General features: G+C 43.2%; 2 protein-coding genes across 3 annotated transcripts in view; both read left to right on the plus strand.

Annotated features, from left to right (window-relative positions):
• Positions 1–23,358, plus strand: part of LOC147621488 (nuclear pore complex protein) — a 99,860-nt gene that overhangs the window by 40,756 nt on the left and 35,746 nt on the right. For both annotated transcript variants that reach the window (XM_086824243.1, XM_086824244.1), the window contains exon 4: positions 14,676–14,745. In XM_086824243.1, coding sequence (XP_086680369.1) covers positions 14,676–14,745 — 70 coding nt within the window. The remainder of the gene's footprint in view (positions 1–14,675; positions 14,746–23,358) is intronic.
• Positions 4,985–6,284, plus strand: LOC147621489 (uncharacterized). Its single transcript, XM_086824574.1, has one exon. It carries the CDS (start codon positions 5,129–5,131, stop codon positions 5,936–5,938), a length of 810 nt encoding a protein of 269 aa, XP_086680700.1. The 5' UTR covers positions 4,985–5,128; the 3' UTR covers positions 5,939–6,284.

Genomic DNA, 23,358 nt, shown 5'->3' on the forward strand with positions numbered 1-23,358 from the left:
TTGTGGTATAATTCTTCTCAGCATTGTTCAACTGTCGACTAGCATATGAGATTGGGAAATCCTTATTATGTTCTCCCGATTGAGCCAAAATACATCCAATTGCAAAGTTTGAAGCATCAATATGGACATGAAAGATTTGGTTCCAATCTGGTGCCCGTAAGATGGGTGCCGTCACTAATGCTTGCTTCAACTTTTCAAAGGATTCCTCACACTCATCAGTCCAATTAAACTTTACAAGAAGAGCATATAATGGTCTGGCTAGGACAGCGTACATGTAGATGAATCTACGGTAATAGCCACAATGTCCCATGAATGTTTGTACCCCTTTAGGGTTGATAGGCCGAGGTAATGAGACAATGACATCAATTTTATCCATATCTGTTGAAATCCCATTGCGAGAAACAATATGGCCCAAAATTTTTCCTTGTCTTACCATGAATTTGCACTTGTCAGGATTCAAGCATATACGATAAAGTTGACACTTTTGAAACACAAGTCTGAGGTGTTCTATATGATCATCACGCTCTTGTGAGTGAACACATAAATCATCCATGAAGATCTCAAGAAATTGCCTAAGGTACTCCTTGAATACATGACTCATTAACCGCTGAAAGGTTGCTGGTGCATTTGTTAGACCAAATGGCATAACACGATAGGCAAAGATGCCATCTTCAGTAGCAAAGGCTGTCTTGTGTTGATCCTTTGGATCAATTGACACTTGATTGTAACCGGAGAATCCATCCAAGAAACTATATGCCTTTTTCCCTGCAACTCGTTCCAGAACATGATCCGTGATTGGAAGTGGGTAATGATCACGCACAGTAGCTGCATTTACCTTCTTGAGGTTTACACATACTCGAAGTTTTCCATTTTTCTTGGGCACCACTACAATAGGGGAGACCCATTCAGTGTGTTGAATCTCATAGATAAATTCTGCCTCTAAGAGCTTGTCTATTTCTTCCTTTATCTTCCGTGCGAAATTTTCATTGTAGGTATAAGGACGTTGCTTGGAGAGCTTTGCATCCTCTCGCAATGGAATTGTATGCTGACATATGCTTGGATCAACTCCTTTGAGGTCTTTATAACTCCAAGCAAAAACATCGCGATACTCCTTTATTGTTTGTATTAATAACTTCTCCTCATCTAAGGACAAGTCTGTGGCAATCCACACATAGCGAGGCTCTTCTCCTGGCTTAGCAATATCAATCTTTTTTACATCTTCCGGACCATCGTATGAAATCCCTGGCATGCTTGGTTTTTGTCGCATGGGCTGTTGAAGAACAATCTTCCGATCTTGAAGAGTGTACTGTGTGAAATTGGGAGGAACATTGAGACCTTGTTCTTGTCTACTTGAGTCTTCGCTCATTGAAGACCATGCGGTTTTGAGCTCTCCTTTGCGATCTTGCATCGGATTTTTTTGTTCAACCGTTGTCTTTGCACTTCCGACACTCTCTTTTGAATCGGTTTTAGACTTGAGTTTTGGTTTTTGTTTCTTCGTTTTTTTATGATTTTTGCTAACATTTTTTAGCTTTTCTCCTACTTGGAATCCATCTGATCTTTTTACCTGGTCTTTGATACTATCTTGTGCTTGGACATAGTATAGATATCCGTTCTTTCCTGAGAAGTGAGGTGGTGGTCGAGAGTGTTCACTCTTAGACTCCTCCTCTTTTTGTAGTCTCTCACGTTGTTCCCGCTCATCTTGTCTACTGATTCTCTTATGGCTCTTACAATATTTACGTTTAGGTCGGCTTCGAGGGATCTCTACTTGAACCTCCCTTCCTCTCAAGAGTAGGCGTGCCTTTCCTAACTCATCCTCAGGGATTATCACATTATTATCAAAATCAGAGTCCCAGCCATCTTCCTTATCAGCATCATTAGCAGATTCGAGTGTCAAATCCTCCACTGAGACTTCCTCGACATGCATAGCTGTTGTGGATGTATCCCTATAGTACATATCATCTAGAAGGGCACGTGGTTGTACCATTCGTATAGGAATAATATCATATCCATCTGAGTCACAGAATTGAATTGGCTTCGGTAAAGCACATGTCGATAATGTTGCAAGGACATGACTCCATTCTAGTGGATCAATTAAATGCTCAGGGAAGGGTTATGGAATGTATGCCTCGTCTGATACACTTCAATTACCCTTAAGTCTCTCAGTGTTGAAATCCCTACATGAGGCTCCACACATCCACAGATCTTCTCGCCCGTCTGACAATGTAACTCTTGAGCCCTCAGATGAAGCAGAATCAAACTCATCTATTGGAGACCTTGTTACATCACGATAAGAGTGATTCCTTAGGTTGAGTCTTGTGATGACAGAATCATGTCGGAGGTACAAATAATTGTATCCCCAATCTTGAATCATTTGAAATTGTCGCATGAATGGTCTACCCAATATCACTTCATAGTTTGGATGTTTTCCAAAATCCACTACTGCAAAGGTGTGCTCATATTCAATCCCACATGTGGTGACCAATATGTTCTCAAGTAGCCCAAGGGGATGTTCTAAGCTTCCATCTGCTAGCTGCAAGCGCATCCTGGTACTCCTAATAGCTGGTTTGCCCCACTTTTCCCAAATGGACCTTGTCACAATGCCCACTCCTGCACCACTATCAAGTATTGCAGTTGAAACTACTTTTCGCACTTCTAATGGGAGGGTAGCATTTCCCTGATCGTCCTCACAAAATTTTCCTACTTTGTTGATAGGAACTGGCATAACATGCTTTGTCTCAGGGTGTATAGTACACTCATGGTGACCCTTTTGTAGCAATACCGGCTCTGACAAACATGTGGCAATATCATTCCACAACTCAGGTCGAATTTTTATCAAATCAAGCAATGGTAAGGTACAAGCCACTGGTGCTGACAAAATAGCTTGCACGATACTCATATCCTTCTCCTTTGTCAACCTTTTATGCATGGAGGGTATCCTCAAGGTTTGAGAACAGTTCTCATATTCTCCCAGATATGATGGTAAGGTTTTCATTGTATGCTTACTTCTAGGAGAAACAATTGTTTGAACTTCCTCCTGGATGCTTGGACGTCCAAAGTTGTTTTCCGTGCCCCTGGTAAAATCCACCTCAGAGAATGGAGGCAAACTAATAGAGGACATGTTCTCATTAACTTTCTCATGAACTGCGGCCCACATCTCGTTTGCCATGTCCTCATTAGCATCAATCACTTCATCATTGCATGGGAAGACAAGGCTAGGTGGTGGCAGAATACCTCCTTTCAATTGGGTGTCAATTGGTGCAGACCTTTCGCTATGAGCTTGTGAAATGAGCTTACTTTTCATTTCCCGACTTGATGACACTTCTGGTATGGTTTCTAATGTTGGCTTAATAGAGGTTGGGCCCCGAGGAATAGGTGGTGGTGGTCCCTCAAGTATTGTCTGAGCTTCCCTAATGAGTTGCTGATGTACAGCTAGATGATCTTCTCCTCACGAGGGTTTGGGTATTCTTGAAGCTTCTTGGGTAGCTCAGATAAAGCTGCAATGCGACTTCTATGAGCATCAATGATGGCATCTAGAGCATAGTGACAGGGGGACGGCGGGATGGCCACGTGGGACGTGGGAACGCCGTCCCGATTAACTGCAGGCGCGGGACGGAGGCGGGACGGCGCAGGGGACGGGACGGAGGGGACGTGGCAAGGGGACGGCCGTCCCCGTCGGAGGGGACGGCGGGACGTTGTCAGCCGGGGACGGGGACGCCTGCAACGGCGCAACGGCTACAGAAAAGTAGCCGTTTTTTTTCGGGCAACGGCTACTAGCCGTTGGCGGCTGGCTGTTTGAGGCTGGCCGTTTGAGGCTGGCCGTTTGAGAGAGAGAGAGAGAGAGAGAGAGAGAGAGAGAGAGAGCTGCCATATGCTATATAATGGGCTTATGCTACTCCTCTTCTACTCATTGCTCAAGCCTTCCATGAATGATGATGTACCTCTAGGCTCTCCACCATCTCCCTCTCCTACTCAAGCTTTCCTCTCCACTATCTCCCTCTCCTACTCCACCACCTTCCTCTCCACCCTCTCCTACTCCACCACCTTCCTCTCCACCCTCTCCTACTAGACTACTTCAATCTTCCCTCTACCTCTTCTCCTACTCTACCCTCTAAGCTCTCTCCACCCTCTTCTACTAGACTACTTCAATCTTCCCTCTACCTCTTCTCCTACTCTACCCTCTAAGCTCTCTCCACCCTCTTCTACTAGACTACTACTAAGTTACTAACTATTCATGGCATCCTCTTCTCGTGCGGGCGGTAGGAGTAGAACGGATGGGTGGTCATGGTGGGATGAGGTCAACTTCGAGCCTCCTACTCATGCGGGGGGTGCACGTCCATGGACATGCAAGCTTTGCCCATATAAGCGTGTGGGTGGGGCCAATAGGGTGAGGGCCCATTTGTTGCATGAGCCCGGTCATGAGGTGAAATTTTGTGAGCGGGTCACACCGGAGATAAGAAAGGAGCTTCTTGCAAAGCTTGCCGCCCATCAAGCTTTGAATGCAAGCCAAAGGGTGCGTGGAGTGGATCCCAACACTTATGTCACTCCAACCCAAACATCAGGTTCTACATCGGGTGGTGGTGCATCTTCATCTACCCCTCTACCACGTCCTCCTCGTGGCACTACTCGTGGCTTCACACAAGCCGCCTTCTCAATGCCGCAACCTAGTCCACCCTCTCTCTCTCGTCGGCAAAGTACTCTTGAGGGGAGTTGGGATCCCAAAAAGAAGGAGGAGGTTGATGCCGCGGTGGCCCGCTTCTTTTTTCATGACCACATTGCTTTTCGTGTGGCACGGTACGTATTTCACTCACATGATTTCATCATCATGTCTCACGAGTCTTGATTCACGGATCACCATTTTGCCATTCTAATTACTTGCCCTCTTTTTTTTTGAAATGATAAATAGGTCCGACTACTTCAAAACAATGGTGAAGAAGATTGGCGAGTACGGTCCTCACTACACACCTCCATCCTCCGAAACCGCTTGAAGGATTGTCAGGGTGCCGTGCGGCAACTATTCATCAGTGATGAGTTTTGCTCCTCATCTTTTGCACGTACACAGGTAGGGATTTCATGCAAGAAAAAGGTCGACGATGCTGATTTTTGGGAGGACCTCAAGCGCACTGACGCCATGGTGCATCCCATTGTCCACTTGCTCAGGATTGTTGATGCTATGCAGCCATGCATCGGCAAAGTATATGAAGCCATGGACCAGATGATAGAGAGTCTTGAGAAGCTTGAGCCAGACGTAGATAGATATGAGGAGATCCACTCGCTTTGTGTGGCGAGATGGAGCTCATATTCCTCTCCTTTACATGCAGCTGCTTTTATGGTGGACCCAGAATTTCAGGGAAAAGGGCAGGAGGGTGATAAAGAGGTGAGCAACGGTTGGAGACTCATCTTGGATCGCCTCACGCCGGATGCAGAAATCAGGCGCAAAATTAGAGACCAGCTCTCTAATTACAGGGCATTTCAAGGCTCATATGGATGTGCAGATGCGCAGCAGGACAGATTCAAGGTTGGTGCAGCATTATGGTGGGAGGACTTCGGATCAGATGGACCAGAGCTACAACAGTTGGCGATCCGGATCTTGAGCCAGTCCGTTAGCTCTTCTTGCCTAGAGCAATTATGGTCCTCCTACTACAGCCACATTTCATCAAAGAAAAGAAATCGGCTTGGGGTGGAAAGAGCTAATGATCTTGTCTTCATTAGCGCAAACTTGCGCATGCTTGGCAAGAGTGCAAGATGCAATGCCGATACTTTTACACAGTGGGAGATGGAACAGGAGGAGGCAGCTACAACTATTGCACAGGAGGGTGGGACAGATGGTTCTCATCATGAGCCTTCATCGGATGACACAAACCCCATCCACACTTCACGCACTCATGATCATGAGGCTAGCACCTCTCTTATTGGGAGCGCAGAGTATGAGAGCGAGTGACTTATATTTTGTATCGCCTAGGCCCGCGAGTGACTTATATTTTGTATCGCCTAGGCCCCAACATCTTTTGAGTATATCTATTTAATGTTATCAACTTTAAAGTCTTTCTTTTCCGACTTTGCAAGTCTTGACTCTTGACTCTTGCACCTCGTAGCGTAATTTAATTTTAAATGTAATGTGTATCATGATTCATAACTTTTGGAGTTAGAAAGCTTGTTGTTATTGATTGATTAATCTTGATTCTTTACTCCTCTAAAATTAACAATTTTGAGTGCCGTCCCCACCCCCCGTCCCCGTTCCCTACCTTTAGCCGTCCCCGTCCCCGTCCCCCGTCCCCGTCCCCGTCCCCTGGTAACTATGATCTAGAGTCTCATTCACTTTATCCACAAAAACAGAACCCCCAGAACTATCCTCAGTCGTACTAGCCTCATCTTGTTTAGCACTAGGCCCAGGTTGAGGTTGATGTTCCTCATGCACTTCTTGGGATGTAAAAGTTTTATCCCTCATGTTTTGTTTAGAGGCTTCTTGAGAACCAGTGGATGCACTTTTAGTTTGCTTGTTTCGGTTCTTTTCCCTCCTAGTGGTCTTTTTTCTATTGGATTGTAGGGTCTTGTCCACTAGATTTGTCTTTGCATCCCTAGTTCGAGGTGTCTCATCAGTCTGTATTTCAGCATTTCGTGTCTGTGATCTAGTCATGACTCTAAGTGGCACGACATCCTCATTCTCAGATGAAGGTGGTGATGGAACTGCCCCTACAAGGTTGAGTGAGACCTTTGGTTGAGAGGTGCCTTCCTCATGTGGTTTCAGCAGACAATCTTTTGGGAAGTGTTCTACACAACACCCTAGACAATATCTTTCAATTGGTGGAAACTGTTGTACTGTTGTATTGGATCGAGATGCTTGCCTTGAGCGATGTGGACAATCACGAGCCCAATGGGGTTCTCCGCACTCATAACAGGGGCCCATTGGTTTGGCCTCTACTTTCCTTGGCTGCCATTGACCTGAGGGGCCTGGAGTCCTAGGTTGGTAGCCACCTAGCAACATTAAAGAGTTTTGTTCCCCTGGTGGAGTCTCCAGTGCTGGGCTTGGGTATGCGGGACTTTCAAAGATATTTTCTTTGGATGAATATGATGCATATTCCTCCTCCCCATAGCCTGGGTTTACCAAGTCTCTACACATATTTGAATTGTCGTAGTCCACAACCCTCACAGGAGCAGTCCCAGGAGCAGGAGGTTGAGCACCAAGAACAGGTCGTGCTTGCTCTTGTGCCATCGGTGGCTTACGTTCAAAATTAGTATACTGTTGATACATTTGTGGAGCCACTCCACCCCTTGGCTGCTCACGCTCCTGTCTCATTCTTGCAATGCGAGTACATTCCTGTGTGGTATGGGTAAAGTTCCAAGCACATGCTTGGCACCACTTCTTTGTGGGTTGGTTTGAGACTAGAGGAGAAAAGGTATTACATTCCTCTGTTTTATGGTTACCGCCACATGCTCCACAAAGATGAGGACCTGTAGGAAGTACACTCCTCATTCTCTGCTGCTGTTGTTGTGGCTGCATGGGTGGACGATAGGTCTGTCCCAATCTCCTTAGTACTAGGTTAGCTATCTGGTCTGGATTTACTAGAGCGCTAGACCCTAAACTTTGGTCATCACCCCACTGATCTCTAGGTTTCACCTCAGGGCCAGAACTATCTTGGAATTTGAAGTTATCGGTGAAATCCATAGCATCATGGCAACACTCATTGAAATTTGTATGCTTCTTCGCATAGAGATGTGTATGCAGTGTTGAATTTTTGAGTCCTTTTAAGAAGAGAGAAATTAATCGACTTTGGGGGGGCTTCTCATCTTCTGGGCAACGATTAATGTACTGCTTCATTCTATTTACACAGTCTCTAACACTCTCGTTCTCTTCTTGCTTGAAAGAGTAGATGTGTGCTACCGTGTCATGTTGAATTCCCATCAAGGAAAATGCAGCAATGAATCTCTCTTCCAAAACTCGTAAAGAAGATTTGTCTGAAGTCTCTAGTGCCTGAAACCAAGCAAGGGCTTTTCCCTCAAGAGTGAGTCCAAATCCTTCAATTTGAGTATGCTTATCAGCCACTTGCTCAGCTGGAACTGCTTGCCTAAATGCTGCTACATGGTCATATGGATCTCCCGACCCTTCATACTTCTTTACCAGTTTCTGAAGAGTTGATGGCCTTACTTGTCTTGAGTACTCATCATAGGGCCGGCTCAATGAGCCAATCATCTCTAGACTCCCTTGCGTTGGAAAGCTTCGATAAGTCAAAGAACTCGGTTTTAGAGAGCTCCCCTAATTTGTCTACATTTTCTGGATGGTAGGTGACTTCGTAGCGAACACCATCTCCACCCATGTACATGTTACCCTTGTCATTGACTAAAGGTGCTCTATCAAGTTCTGAGAAAATGTCTGCGATCTTAACAAGATACCGTTGTTGTGGATCCCTAAAGATCTCAGCTCCTTGAGCATTTGTGTAGACATATTGGAGTCTCACATTGAGTGTTAACCCCATGGTGTCGGCTTCAAATGGATTAAAAGATCTTGTGGGTGTCCTATTTGGGGCTAAGGGATGACTATTTGTCGGCCCTAGATTGTCCATGGACAATGAGCTAGTTGTTCTGGAGGAAAGGGTATCGGATTGGGATTCAGAAAGGGTTTCAGCAATATCTGCCAAATTTCCTACCGATTGGGTCCCACTTTCCTGCGTAGGTACTCTAGAAGGTGTCCTAGGCCCTATGGCAGAATCTATAAGACGTCCCGACCGCAAGTGCATAAGGTCAATTTTTTTTGGTTTTTTATGTGTTTTTTTTTCTTTTTTGTTTTGTTTTTGTTTTTGTTTTTTTTGTTTTGTGTTTTTTTTAAATATATATATATATATGTATATATATATATATATTTTACTCTGCCTAACCACTAAATGCAACTAAAATGAATATGTGTATACCTATCTTTTTTTTTTTTTTTGGATTTTTAAAAAAAAATGATTTTATGTTTTTACTTTTTCTTTTCTCTTTTCCTAATTGCCAAAAATATGAATTACGCTAAACAAAAATACTAATTATGCACAAAATTACAAAAATTCAAAACAATGCAGATTACTCTAATTATGCAAAATTTTACCGAAATTTAAAAAATAAAAAATGGATTCAAAATACAAAAAATTATTTTTTTTCTCTCTTTTTTTTCTTTAAATTTATTGTTTTATGGTTTTTTTTTCTTTTTTTTCTTTCTTTCTTTTCTTTTGTTTTCTTCTCCTTTTGTTGTTTTTTTTTAAAAAAACTAATAAATTTCGTACTAATTTGCTAAAAATATGAATGACGCTAAAAATATACTACTTATGCACAAAATTACAGAAAATTTAAAAAAATGCAAGCTACTTTAATTATGCAAAATTTTACAGAAATTTAAAAAATGAAAAATGGACTAAAATTATTTTTTTATTTTTTTTATTTTTTGCTTTTCTCTCTTTTTTTTCTTTCCTCTCTTTTTTTTTCTTTCCTCTCTTTTTTTTTTGTTCCTCTCTTTTTTTTCTTTTCTCTCTTTTTTTTTTCTCCTCTCTTTTTTTTTAAAAAAATTTATTGTTTTATGGTTTTTATTATTATTATTATTATTTTGTAATTAAAAAAGAAATTAACAAAAAATAAATAATAAAAAATAAATTAAAAAAAAACAAAAAACAAAAAATCATTAACCTTATCTTCTCGCCTCGCGCCGTTCTGTGCGCCTCACCGATCGCCGTTCTGTGCTGCAGATTCGATGACAACCTTATCTTCTTTTTCGGCCAGCTCACCACCGCCTCCCTCTTCTTCGCTTTCCCAGCTGCTGTGCAGGCGTCTGCTTCTGAGCTGAGGCTCACCTTCGCCGGCTCACAGCTGCAACTTCTTCACTCCCACTTCACTTTCTACCGTCTGCTCCTTCTACCAGCCACCTCCTCTGCGCTTTCTGCCGGCGCCTAACACTCCGTGGTGCTGCCGACTCCGACGCCTTCCACTCCGTGCTGTCGACGCCTTACACTCCCACTTATCTTTCTGCCGTCTGCTCCTTCTACCAGCCGCCTCCACTACGACGCTTCTACAAGCTGTTGCCACGTCAGACGACGCCTTGTTCAAGCTCCTTGCCAGTCAACCGCCTCCACACCGTCCACTTCTCCTGGACCTCCCCGCCCTACCTTCTTTGCTGCGGTGAGGCAGAGACGGCCAACCCCGTCAACGCCTGGGCCTCCCCGCCTTACCTTCTTCGCTTCTGTCCGCCTACACTCAGCTGCCGACGCCTTCCAACAACCCTTTCCACCTTCGCTCGGCCACCTTGCTTTCAGTCGGCCGCCCAACAGTTGCACGTATATATATATATATATATATATATATATATATATATATATATATATATATATATATATATCTATTTTTCTTTGCTGCGCTTGATGGAGACGCCTCCCCACACAACGCTTCTGCAGCCTCTTTCTGTGTATATGTTTAAAAAAAAAAAACCGCCTCCAACACCTCCTACCTACCTCTCGCCAACCCCATCAAAAATACAAAAATAGAAAGTACTTAAATCTGATTAATGGCGGGATTTCTCTACCGCAATGGGGTTTTAATTTTTTTGCTTCTAATAAAAAAACAGAAAACACACGAGGCGCCCTTGAGATCACACACTCAATGCCCTTGCAAACTCTACTCTAATCTACCCTAATCCACGATTTTGCAATCAATGGAGCACTTAGTATGAAGTAATGGTTAACACCCTTCACTAACTTAGGTGTGCGTTTCCCGGCAGCGGCGCCATTGTTTGGGACATCATAGCATAGCGGAGGCTACACTCCAACCCACACACTTTGTCAATCCGTGAATGCAACCCGGTTAGCGCATAGAGGCTATCCCGAATGGGAGAAGATTAGTTAACCACACACTAATGACTTCTAGTCCTACTCAATCCTTCTTCAACACTCAAGCAATCAATCTAACATAATCAAAGCATCAAGATTAGGCTACACTTAAGCATAAAAATGCAACTTATGCAAAGAATCTAACATGCAAAGAGCTATCACACAAGCCTCAACTACACATCATTTCATGCACAAGCTTCATCACATGCACTCTACAATTCATAAATCAGATTTTAGCATCAAAACATCATTAAGAAATCTAGATTAGCAAATGTGTAGACCATAACCTCATATCATTGAAAATGTAGAGAATAGAGAGTACAAGATTGAAGCAAGAATGGAGATGGAGAGCCTTGGGAGAGCACATGAGAAGGAGCTATGGAGCAAGCTCTCTCTATGAGCCTCTCAACCAAATGACCAAAGAGTCCTCTAGCTCTCAAATGGGCCACCTTTTATACAAAAACTCTAGAACTCCCAAAAGTTCCCATGTGGGATTATTGTCAAGCCCTCTCCCACATTCATCTACAACTTGGAATTCTTTATAAGAGCCCTAAGTGTCTTTTTTTGCTGCATCCTTGCATTGATCTTCATTCGTCATGCAACATGGGATAAGTGAAACTTTGACACCTAAGGTTTGGAAAGACCTAGTAGCTCGTGCCTGACATGTCCCTGGACAAGGGCTCACAAGGTCACGACGTATGACAAAAAAGGTACTAATTCTTTAAAAGATGGCACTGACCAATGAGCCACTGTGTCACACATGTTATTTATTTTGATCTTGGATTTTGAGTCATGACTCATCACCCACGTGGTGATCCTTTTGATTTCTGTTTAGTCATCAGTGATCACCCGCGTGATTTGTGATATCATCATATCTTACATGTATTTTGTTTTTATTGAAATGATTTAATGTGGTCTCTTTTAAGTTATGTCAACAGTTTTTTCTTTTGTATATTTCAAGTTAAAAATATACATGCTTTTTCTATTTTGTATGAAACCTTTTTGTACCCGTTTCTTACCTTTTATGAAACGTTTCAAAACGTATGAAATCCGTTTCATACTTGCCGTTTCAGAAACGACTGGCAACACTGTATTGTATCAGACTAAATCCTTATATGGTCTGATGATACTCTCAGCTGGCCAGTGATGATTTGCATGGCATGTGACATGTGCCAGGAAGGTATCCAGTGCTCCAAATGAATCCATCATTGGAAACTTGCAGAAAGTGCTCTCCGTAGAACGGGAGTTTTGTGAGGACATCCATGTGCGGTACTATGGAGCCTTGTCGAGTCGAGATGGATACGGTGGCTATCTTGTATCGAGAGAGATCCAAAAAGGGTGAGTCCAGAATATATTGGAAGGGCGAAGGTGGTCCATTTGAAAGCCGTGTTGGTGAAACCAGCTGATCACTCGTGAGTACCAGGACTTGCTTTGTCCCTCTCGTGTAAGCAGCATGGAAGACTAAGGGTCAGTTGCGGGAAGCAGCCTGCATCCAATGTGCACACGTGATATATGTAGGCAATGGTATGAAAAAGTGCATCTATGATCAAGGGAGAGACTCCAAACTCGGCTAGGATGATCTTATGTGGCACTGATGGTTTACTCCGGATCATACGGGAGAGCATCATCACCTACAATATCTCTGTCAATCCTCCTCTCATCGTACATCGCTGTAGGGTGCACCAAAGTGTCAAAAAGCCTACACCTGGTGCGGGTCTCTTAGAAGTGGGCCTACAAGCACTGTCTCTCGTGACAAACAGGGTTGCATATTTTCTCATCAAGCGGCATTGTGTGGTTGGTCCCATGATTGATACACCTATCATTCCAATGTATTGATGCTCATTTCAAACCATAGATGCTTCTCCTCAACCTGCAAGATTGGGAAGTGTTTTGTACGAAGATCCTCATTTGTCCTTGGCCTGACCTTATTAAAGCTGCAAGTTTAAATGTAGCCTTAATGGGCCCTGGTGACATTGGTAGTGTTGACGAGGATGGCTGTTGTGGGGCGTGGCATGTGTGGTTGTGGTACGGGCTGGTATATCATAGAGATGTCGCTCATAAGTCTCCCATATTATGGGATCTGTGATGGTTTCTTTTCTTGAGAATGCACCATGCATCCGAGTTGTCCTCATTCAAAAAGAGTTGGTAGAACTCCTCGCGTTTAGGTAAGAACGCCTGCTTTTTCTGACAGGTAAGGTGATGGGAGGCTCTTTGTATTTCTCGTACAAAGATTCACTTGCACGCTTGCTCCCGTAGAAGATGAAGCTGCGTGTTCTTGCAGTCATCATCAAACCACCCATTTTGTGGCTTTGAACCTACAGGGGGAGGGCGGTGGAGCAGGTGGTGTGGGAAAAATTGGCTTGGGCTGATTCATGTGTGATGGAAGAGAGCTGTGATGTAAGGGTGGAGATGGGAAACGCTAGATCAAGATTGGAAAGGCAGCAAGATAAGTGATCCTTGTAGACAAAATTGAGGTCATTGTAGAAATGAGTGCTGGTGAAAGTGGATATGGGGGGGTCAGGAATGGGTGGCAGGGATGTGCAGGGAATGGTGAAAGTGAAGTACATGTGATCAGCCCCAATGGGTGGTGGTGGGACGGTGAAAAGTGTTGGATGTCTCGCATAAGAGCAGGAGACCCCATCAAATAGTCCACTATGCTAGATCCCCCTCCATGTAGGAAGCTTGTATGGCATCCGATATGGGCCAAAGGGGAGAATCAGTAACTCATGGATGGCTCCCTTGTCTGCCATATGTGGTAACAACCCTGCATCCTGAAATGTCTGTTGTAGCCCCATCTTTGTGGGGTCTTATCTCTGAAGGCATAACTGCATCTGCATGCAAATCATACATGTGCACTTGCCCTGCAGCTTTTTGTGCATTTAAGTCATCCAATGGGAGGATGTCTCCCGGTTGGGAGAACTCCACAATGTCTGCAAACAAAGGGGCATATGGAGAATGTTAGTCCTGCAGCAAGTCCCGTGCAAAGGTGTATTTCTCAGGTGGGAAATAACACATGCAATATGATTAATCTGAAAGCCAGGCCCTCAAAAGATGAGATCTTCTCCTTGGATACGGACTGAGCTTGCAGCCTTTGCAAAGGAGCATATTTCTAGAACCCACCTGTAGGTTACAGTGCTTTTCTTGCATCTCCTAGATTAGAAAGTCATTTAGTATTCCATTTCTATGTTGCAATAGCATTTAGGGGATGCTCTAAGCATCTTCTATTACAGATTGTATACATAGTGTACTTTTGGTCTCATAGGCCATTGTTAACAGCAAGCTTTAACAACAAGCAACCAGTTAGAGCACTTGATGGAAAGCTGGATCCTAGGCAGACTTTAGATTTGATACAAATTGTAAGTCTAGCCGAACTCCAGTTTGAGATGAAAAAGAGATGAACCGTTTCTGATAGTGGACTGGTTTAGCAGCCCAAGATGTCAACACAATGATTGTGCCAAACTATACAAACTGCGTGATGAACAAAGACCAGGTTGACTAATATACTTGGGCCAAGCCGGTTCTACGCGGGGAGTTGGGACGAAATCATATCACACCTGTCATGTCATAGAAAGCCCCATAGAATGTGAATAGATGTGAAGAAGATTGGCTTTTGAGTTTAGGAATAGTGCATGTTGTTTGGCTACTTTGTTGACGCATCTTGGGCTAAGATTTATCTTAAAAAAAGGAAAAAGTGTGCTAGTACAGTGTTGTTTGGAATGTCCTATTATACATTGCGTGGTGGTTCTCAATTCAGTTTCGCACATGTGGCGTCATATCTTTTTTCCAAATAAGTGTCCAGTTTCATTTTATCAAAGGGACTGTTTTCTGCAGGGTTTTTACCATTCCCAGATTTAATACATCAATTTGAGGCCTGCTGCAAAGACCTTGCCGAACATGTCAGGTCAATGAAATTTCCGCTTATGTAGCTTTTTGCAGGTTCATGCAATCAGTTAAAAGGACAAATTGTTATATATCGAGCTTTTTTTTGACATGTTGGAACCCACACTAGAGATTTTACCAGAAATGTTTTTCCAGAGCACTGGGCAGTCTGTCCAGAGAGATCATTGGCATACCAGAGGGATCATAGGCATACCTCTGCAAATTGGCAACCTTCCCAGTGCCGGGCACCCTGGTTCTCCACACCTCTATGACAAACTTGCCCTTCAGGCAACCTCGTTTTTTGCAAACACAATCACAGGCTTGCCTCCCAATCACTGGGCAATCAGAAACAACGTAGTTCTCCGCACGAACGCCTGCAACAGATTCAAATTACCCTCTGATCAGATTGGACAGCAGCCGCCAATCTTTGCACATTTGGCCAAGGAGCAACGGACACCTGGGCAGAACTGGAAGGGAGTCTGGCTGCTATAGATAATGGACAGCACTGTACAGCTGCCATACAGTCAGCACAGTACGCATAGGGCCATACAACAGCTGGCTATGGACAGGCAGCCATGAATAGGCCATACAACAGCTGGGGATGAAGGGGTGCCTAAAGAGAGAAGTGATTGTTGGGATTTGGAGTTGTATGTATGCATGTCCATCTCCTGTGTGTCCACCAATGTGTAAGTGTATAGGTGTGAACACCGCTCATATGTGTAAGTGTGTTGATATGTGTGTGAACCTACTATTATGAGTAGATAAGATAAGCATATGTGTGAGCTAAGCAGCGATGTCACCGCAGGTGACGTGTGTCACTGACTTATGGTTTGTGTGAGTAAAAAGATAAGGTTCTAAATCTACAAAAAGCATGTACTTGATTCAAGTTCAACACATTAATCAATGCTGATTTGAGTCGTACAAATCATCACTCACTAAGAACTTTTTCCTTCTCTCTCTAGCTCTCTCGCTTTTCTCTGTGTCCACCATGGAGTTCCACCCGCCATAGCACTGGTCCTGCAGAAACCCTAACCCTAGTTTCTACCAACATGGTATCAGAGTAGAAAGGTCTTTAGGGCTTTCATTTTTAGGGTTTCTCTCGTTTTGGGGTTGCTGCAGTTGCTGCCATTGTGTGCTATCCCTGGCTCGCCATACCCGTTCTATTGCCCATCGACCAGCATTTCATAAGCATCTTTCGCTGCGTTTATGGTGTTGACCGTCGTCCATCACCACCATTGTGGCCTCAGTATGGATTGGCGCCGACTTCTGCCTCTGCCCGTTAGCAGCTGCTTCACGCAACAAAAGTAGCCAACTGTGCGCACCTCTCATCATCCATGGTCAACAGTACCATTGCCCAACTTGCACACTGCAACGTGTCTCAATTGCAGCAGCAAGTCTCTCATCATGTCAGCAAAACTCTTGGCACCCTTGCAGTGTCCATTAACAGTGTTTTGAGCCTCTACTAGCAAATCCGTTAGTGCAGCATCAAGAAATCTGTCAATTAAATGACATAACTGGTGAACATCAAGAAATCTGTCAATTGCAGCAGCGAGTCTCTCATCATGTCAGCAAAACTCTTGGCACCCTTGCAGTGTCCATTAACAGTGTTTTGAGCCTCTACTAGCAAATCCGTCACTGCAGCATCAAGAAATCTGTCAATTAAATGACATAACTGGTGAACATCTGTCTATAACTCCTTTGCTTCCACCGCTTCACCAGCAGGCGATGCGGTCACGTAAGTTCTTACAATCGCTGGCTCCAATCGCCAATCACCGGCTCCAATCGGCAGTCGTTGGCTCCAGTTAGATCGTTCCGATTGGTGCCAATTCCTGTGATCTGCAGCAGTACATTATTTGGGGCATTTCCACTTCTAGGTTGCATGTCACCAGCCTGGACATTTCCTAGTATGAAAGGGGTCTGGTGGACTCCAGGATGTCTAAATATTTGGAAAGTACAAGCTTTGGGAATGGCGGATTATCCTGGAATACAAAGGACCACACTCCTAAAATTTAGGAGAGTCGCTATCTTTGGCCCGACTTCAATGGAAATTCTGTTCGCGTCATTACGTCTCGAATTGAGCAGATACCAAGAGTAGGCAAAGTGCCTATGACAGAATGTCTACCAGTTGGGATATTTTTAGAGATAAAGTTTATGGAAGGATCCATCTCTTAGATTGGCACATGTGGCAAGAAAGTGGACCAAAGTGAGACAAGTGGCCTGACACTTGTTAGAAAGTGGATCAAAGTGAGACAAGTTTATGGAAGGATCCATCTCTTAGATTGGCACATGTGTGGAAGGATCCATCTCTTAGATTGGCACATGTGGCAAGAAAGTGGATCAAAGTGAGACAAGTGGCCTCACACTTGTCACTTCATCTATTGTGTGGCTTTCCACTTGTCATTGTAGCCTTCTCTTGCCATTTTAGCTCATGGGAGGCCCAAATCTATAAATTGGAGCCTTCTCTTTTCATTAATGGCGGCTCTCTTGCTGCACACTAGCCTCTACCACTGTTAAAGGCTGTCCTAATGATGGCTACTCTCTTTCTCTCTCTCTTGAAGGCTGCCCATGAAGAATATCGGTTGTTGGGGATTGTTTTGGAGGCTTCCATCGCGAAGAAATACTGAAGGCAAGGGTATTTAATCATTTATTATGATTTCTAGCCATTGTACTTGTTGTACCAACCCTTGTACCTGCTATACCAGCCATTGTACGGGCTATACGTGTTCTTGTACTTTTTGTACCAGCTTGTACTAGCCACTATACCAGTTGTACCAACCATTGTACTTGTACTAACATTTGTACTTGCTGTACCAACCATTGTACCAACCATTGTACTTGTTGTACCGACTCAATGGAGAGTTTTACTTGCTGTACCAGCTCTATTGCATGAAGACCCGTGGTTTTTGGGGAAGAATAAGTACCCACACGGAGGTATATGGATTATATTGTTGGTTCGGCATTTCTACAGCCTGTGTTCCGGTTTGGTAGCCTCGTGTTGGGCTGTGTTATGGCATCTGTATATGGATAATCCGGCATCTCCCATGGGGAGAGTAAGGCCCTCAAAGCTTGTACATGATATTATTCTCCTTGGGTAATAAAATACTCCAAGGGGGAGGGAGGGGAGGGGGGGTCAACCCATTCTGGCCTCTATGTGGTGTCACATGTGCAAGCTCCATTTTCAGCATTTGTGGATGTTTTTTTCAGCTTTTATGTTTTATGTAAAGTGATGATGGATATGTGTTAAGGCTGTGGCCATGTTTAAATGTTTTAATATGCATTGATGGTATGAACAAGTGTGTCAAAGGCCCTAGTCCCTCGAGCCCCGCGAGTTACATTGGTATCAGAGCATAGGCTTCCTTGGAAGCGGAGGCTTTCTTCTATCAATGAGAAAGAGAAAAGATCTCAAGTGGGGGTCACACTTACCATCATTGCTATTAAGCATGGCCAGCAACTTCATAGCGTATGAAGCAATAGCATGAGCAATAGATAGCTTGGTCTAAGGATTTATGAATTCACAAAATTTATCTTGGAGGTATGGAGTTGGCTTTATATGCACACGTTTAGCACTCTAGATATTGTGGATTATATTATCAAGCTTATAGGCAAGCTATATGGAGTATATCTTAGGATATCTTAAGGATATGGTGACGAGATATATCTTTTGGTTTCATGACCAACCTGGCAAAGAAAAGCTAAGTATACTTTAAGTTTGCGAAGTTGGTGCTTTGGCTATTTACTAGGAAGTGCTTTTGATGTTCACTAACCCTTGTATAGCCATGCAAGGAGAAAGGTGTTATTGTTTGCCTTGAGATGGTTTCAAGGAAACATTGTTTATGGCTCCCTTTATTGGGATGGATTATATCTATGGAGATTTCTTTCTTGGACGAGATTTCTATAGATATTGGGCTTCACAAGCAATTTCTATGGACGAATCTGTCCGAGTTTATAGAGAAGAAATCTTGTGATATCTCATGGATATGATGCTTTTATGGATAAAGTCCACCTCTACTCCAAGGTGTGTGGTTAGCACGGAGTATGTGGTAAGAGTTATGGTATACAGGTCTATGGATTCTTGGACTTCTTTTCTAGGGATTTGGATCTATCCTCAGGTTTATGGATTATTCTTTTTAGCTCCCTTTATTTGGGATGCATTCATAGTCGCACTGAAACTCGTTTCAAATCATATGAAACCGATCGAAACTTTTACGAAACGTTTCAGAATATGAAACTCGTTTTTTATTCACCTAAAATTTTAAAGGCCCAAAAACCCTACATGCCAGTTTCATACATACGCATTTCCAAAGTGCATATTTTCTTGTTGCTTGCTACTCGACTTGCACGCGCACGTCCTTTCTTGCTTGCCGATGACTGGCCAACTATCTTGAGAAGGACGCTTCAGCCTTGGCCAAATACATATTTTCATGTATATTCTGAACTTATATATATATATTTTTTGCATTTTTTGTATGAAACTTTTTTTTGACATTCCTTTTTTGCTTGGTAGTGAGTAATTGACCATCTTAGCAAGGACGCTTGAGCCTTGGTCATGGCCTAAATACATATTTTCATGTATATTCTATGTTGAAAAATATATATATTTTTTAATTTTTTGTATAAAACCTTTTTTGGACGTTTCAAAAAAATATGAAATTTCTGAAATCTTTTTGAAACCCATTTCAAATCAAGCGTTTCTGAAACTCCTGGTAATTATGGATGCATTGGACTTATGAAACTCATGGTTCACATACCCTGTGTAGTATTCTCTTTTCCTACGTGCTCTCTTGAAGATTGTTTCTATCATATCTGGGTGGAACAATAGAGAGCAGATGGAAGGGAACATGGGCACTTCAGAGGGTAGTGTCGAGCACAACATACCGTGTGTAGCGTTCTCTTGTCTTACGTGCTCTCTTGAAGATTGTTTCTACCATATCTGGGTGGAACAATAGAGAGCAGATGGAAGGGAACATGGGTACTTGAGAGGGTAGTGTGAGTTGGTGGCCGAAATGCCTACAAACTATTGGTGGTCGAAATGCCTAGAAACTATGTGTAGCAGAAATGCTTATGGAACACTAGGCTATCTATGCCTGTTTGCGAGTGATTGTTTTATCTTGTTAGTTGAGCTCACCTCTCATCCAAGGTGTGTGGTCAGAGTACCAATACGGAGTGCAAGTGGTAAAGTGGACACGCCTGGTTGGCACAAGACTTGTGTCTATGCCAAGGGTCATGTGGACCGATGCCTTGTTGGCAGGAGACTTATTTTGTCTCGTCCATTTACGTGGGACATGGATTATGATATCTGGACTTATGGGACTGATTTGTCTCGCCCATTTACTTGGGACATGATTATGATATTTGGACTTATGGGACTGTTTTGTCTCGCCCATTTATTTGGGACGTGTTTTTTTTTTCCAGCCATATTAGAATCACTATCTCCCCATACAGAGACCAAGAGGTTCATTGTTCATCTCACCATGCATGTGGATTCATGTTGGGATTGTGAGAGGGCAATTCAATGAACACTCCACTATATTGTGGAGCGAGTGTTTCATTGTTTCCACACCATGCTTGTTGATCAGAGTTGGGATTGTATGGGAGAATATGGGAACTGTTGGGATTGGGAGAAAGGATTGCTAGGACTATGGAGAACCAGCTTTTCTGTTACCATGGTTTGTGCTCTTGAATGGCACCAGTTTGTGTGCATAGCACACGTTTCTGTGCCAGGCACTAGTTTCTTGTGCATGGCACTTATTTAAGTGTCTTAGCACTTGGTTGGTGATTTTCATTGGCATATGATTATCTCATATCTTCCATGGAATTCTCGCCCATTGATTTTGGGACATGATTTTGATATTGGTATTATTTAGTCTCACCCATTTCTTTGGGACATGGATTCTTCAGTTATATTGGATTTTTGAGACTGTCTTGTCTCACCCACTTGATGGGACATGATTATATCTTGAATATAAGGCTTGAAGCTTAAAGTTGTGGACAACTTTTAAAAAGCTGGGCATGATGTCACCAGCCTGAACATTTCCTAGTATGAAAGGGGTCTGGTGGACTCCAGGATGTCTAAATATTTGGAAAGTACAAGCTTTGGGAATGGGGGATTATCTTGGAATACAAAGGACCACATTCCTAAAATTTAGGAGAGTTGCTATTTTTGCCCCGCGACTCCGATGGAAATTCTGTTCGCGTCATTACATCTCGAATTGAGTAGATACCAAGAGTTGGCAAAGTGCCTATGACAGAATGTCTACCAGTTGGGATATTTTTAGAGATAAAGTTTATGGAAGGACCCATCTCTTAGATTGGGACATGTGGCAAGAAAGTGGACCAAAGTGAGACAAGTGGCCTGACACTCGTTAGAAAGTGGATCAAAGTGAGACAAGTGGCCTCACACTTGTCACTTCAGCTATTGTGTGGCGCTCCACTTGTCATTGTAGCCTTCTTTTGCCATTTTAGCTCATGGGAGGCCCAAATCTATAAATTGGAGCCCTCTCTCTTCATTAATGGAGGCTCTCAAATGTATGGACTTTGTCTCCATCTCCACACGTTGTCAAACTGCTTCCTTTGACACCAACTCTTATGTGTAAGTGTATAGGTGTGAACACCCCTTATATGTGTAAGTGTGCTTATATGTGTGTGAACCTTGCTCTTATGAGTAGAGAAAGTGTTTGTGTGACCTAAGCAGTGATGTTATCGTAGGTAACATGTGTCACTGACTTGTGGTTTATGTGAGTCAAAAGATAAGGTTCTAAATGTACAAAAAGCATGTATTTGATTCCAGTTCAACACATTAAGCAATGTTGATTTGAGTCATGCAAATCATCTCTCACTAAGAACTTTTTCCTTCTCGCTCTAGCCCTCGTGCTTCTCTCTCTCTCTCTCTCTCTCTCTCTCCACCATGGAGTTTCACCCGCCATAGCACTGGTCTTGCAGAAACCCTAACCCTAGTTTCTACCAATAGCGATGGCGAGAATGGGTTATTGGGCTGGTCGACCTTCCCCAACCACGTTTGCATGCAAGTTTTGCGAACTGGTGGACATCATAAAAAGGGCCAGTCCCACTGCTATGTACCTAATGCTAATCCTTGGGATTAGTGGCCTGGGTTAAGGGAGCCTTGGGATTAGGGAAAGTAGGTTGATACAGGTCGCTAAGGTTCACTCCCATCTGCCAAGTTTGTGGTGGGAGTCTTTGGTCTAGGCCTTGGGATTAGGGAAAGTAGGTTGATACAGGTCGCTAAGGTTCACTCCCATCTGCCAAGTTTGTGGTGGGAGTCTTTGGTCTAGGCTCAGACCCATTGTCAACAACTGTGAGCAATATCAATAATAATTCCACACTTATATAGCGATTACTGCTACTATAAATAACCAAGTAGTCATAATAGCGAGTAACTATGGTTTCACTAATAACCCACCTTAGCCACCCATATTAGCTTGCTTTCCCTAATCAGAGGGCTCCCCTAATATTGCCAGATTAGGGCACTAATCCCAAGGATTACTGTTAGGTACATAACATCCTTCCCGTCCTAGTACGAGAACATGAGTTACCCAATCCTATTGTGGATGTGTAATATGGTTAGCTATGGTAATTGTCTCTGGGATTTTAGCTTATCCAATTTCATGGGAGTTGGAGGTTGAGAGGTGGTTGGGTTTTTTATGATATTGATTTGGCTATGACTTTGTCTTTTGTTAGTCTTCTAAGTTGGTTCCTATACAGGTAATTATGTTGAAAGATTAGACATATGTGAAACTGATATTGGAGTCATTTGTGTGATGTGGTTGGACTTTCCCGGATTCATTTCCAAGAGTGGAAATATCTTAGGAGGGGAAGTATGTTATGTACCTAACTCTAATCCTTGGGATTAAGGGAGCCCTGGGATTAGGGAAAGCATGCTCTTACGGGTGGCTAAGGTGGGTTATTAGTGACACCATAGTTATTGGCTATTTATGACTAGTTGGTTATTTATAGCAGCAGTAATCACTATATAAGTGACTCGTGCGTTTATTATTGATATTGTTTACAGTTATTGATAGTTGATTTGAGCCTAGACCAAAGACTCTCGCCATGGACTTGGTAGATGGGAGTGAGCCTTAGCCCTCGGCTCGGGAGTCGTTTGCAGTAAACCTACCGTTGGGAGATGAGCTAGCCTATTTTTTGGTACTAATCTTGTTGCTTGTGTTTAGGGAGATCTTTTGAACCTTAGTCTCGAGTATCAGCCTGCTTTCCCTAATCCTAGGGTTTCCCTAACCCTGTCGAATTAGGTTACTAATCCCAAGGATTAGGTACATAACACCCACCAAGTGGGTGGGCAATGTGCAAGGTGGAAGGTACGTTACGAATCAGGTACATAAGGCACACATTCAGGTACAGGTTGAGATTTTGAGGTACGTTAAATACGTAAGGTACATAAAAACATAAAAATACACACATAAGTTAAACAAGAGAGTGCATGTATTCTCACATGCTTGGGTGTCCCCAACGTGTGGAGACGGCTAAAATTGGCGACGGCGACCGGCCTAGGGTTTTTTTGGGCCCAAAATGTTTTTAAAAACTGCCACGTACGGCCAATGAGGTGATAGCTCAAGTGGTGAAGGTGTTTGCCTAGGACCAAGAGGTCCTGGGTTCAAAATCC

Source organism: Cibotium barometz, chromosome 30 (genome assembly GCF_041138505.1).
Source record: "Cibotium barometz isolate CiBa-2024 chromosome 30, ASM4113850v1, whole genome shotgun sequence".
Classification (NCBI taxonomy): Eukaryota; Viridiplantae; Streptophyta; class Polypodiopsida; order Cyatheales; family Cibotiaceae; genus Cibotium; species Cibotium barometz.

Bases quoted from the DNA above. Each gene is read 5' to 3' on its own strand.
- LOC147621489 (XM_086824574.1), top strand. From the start codon at position 5,129: ATGGTGCATCCCATTGTCCACTTGCTCAGGATTGTTGATGCTATGCAG.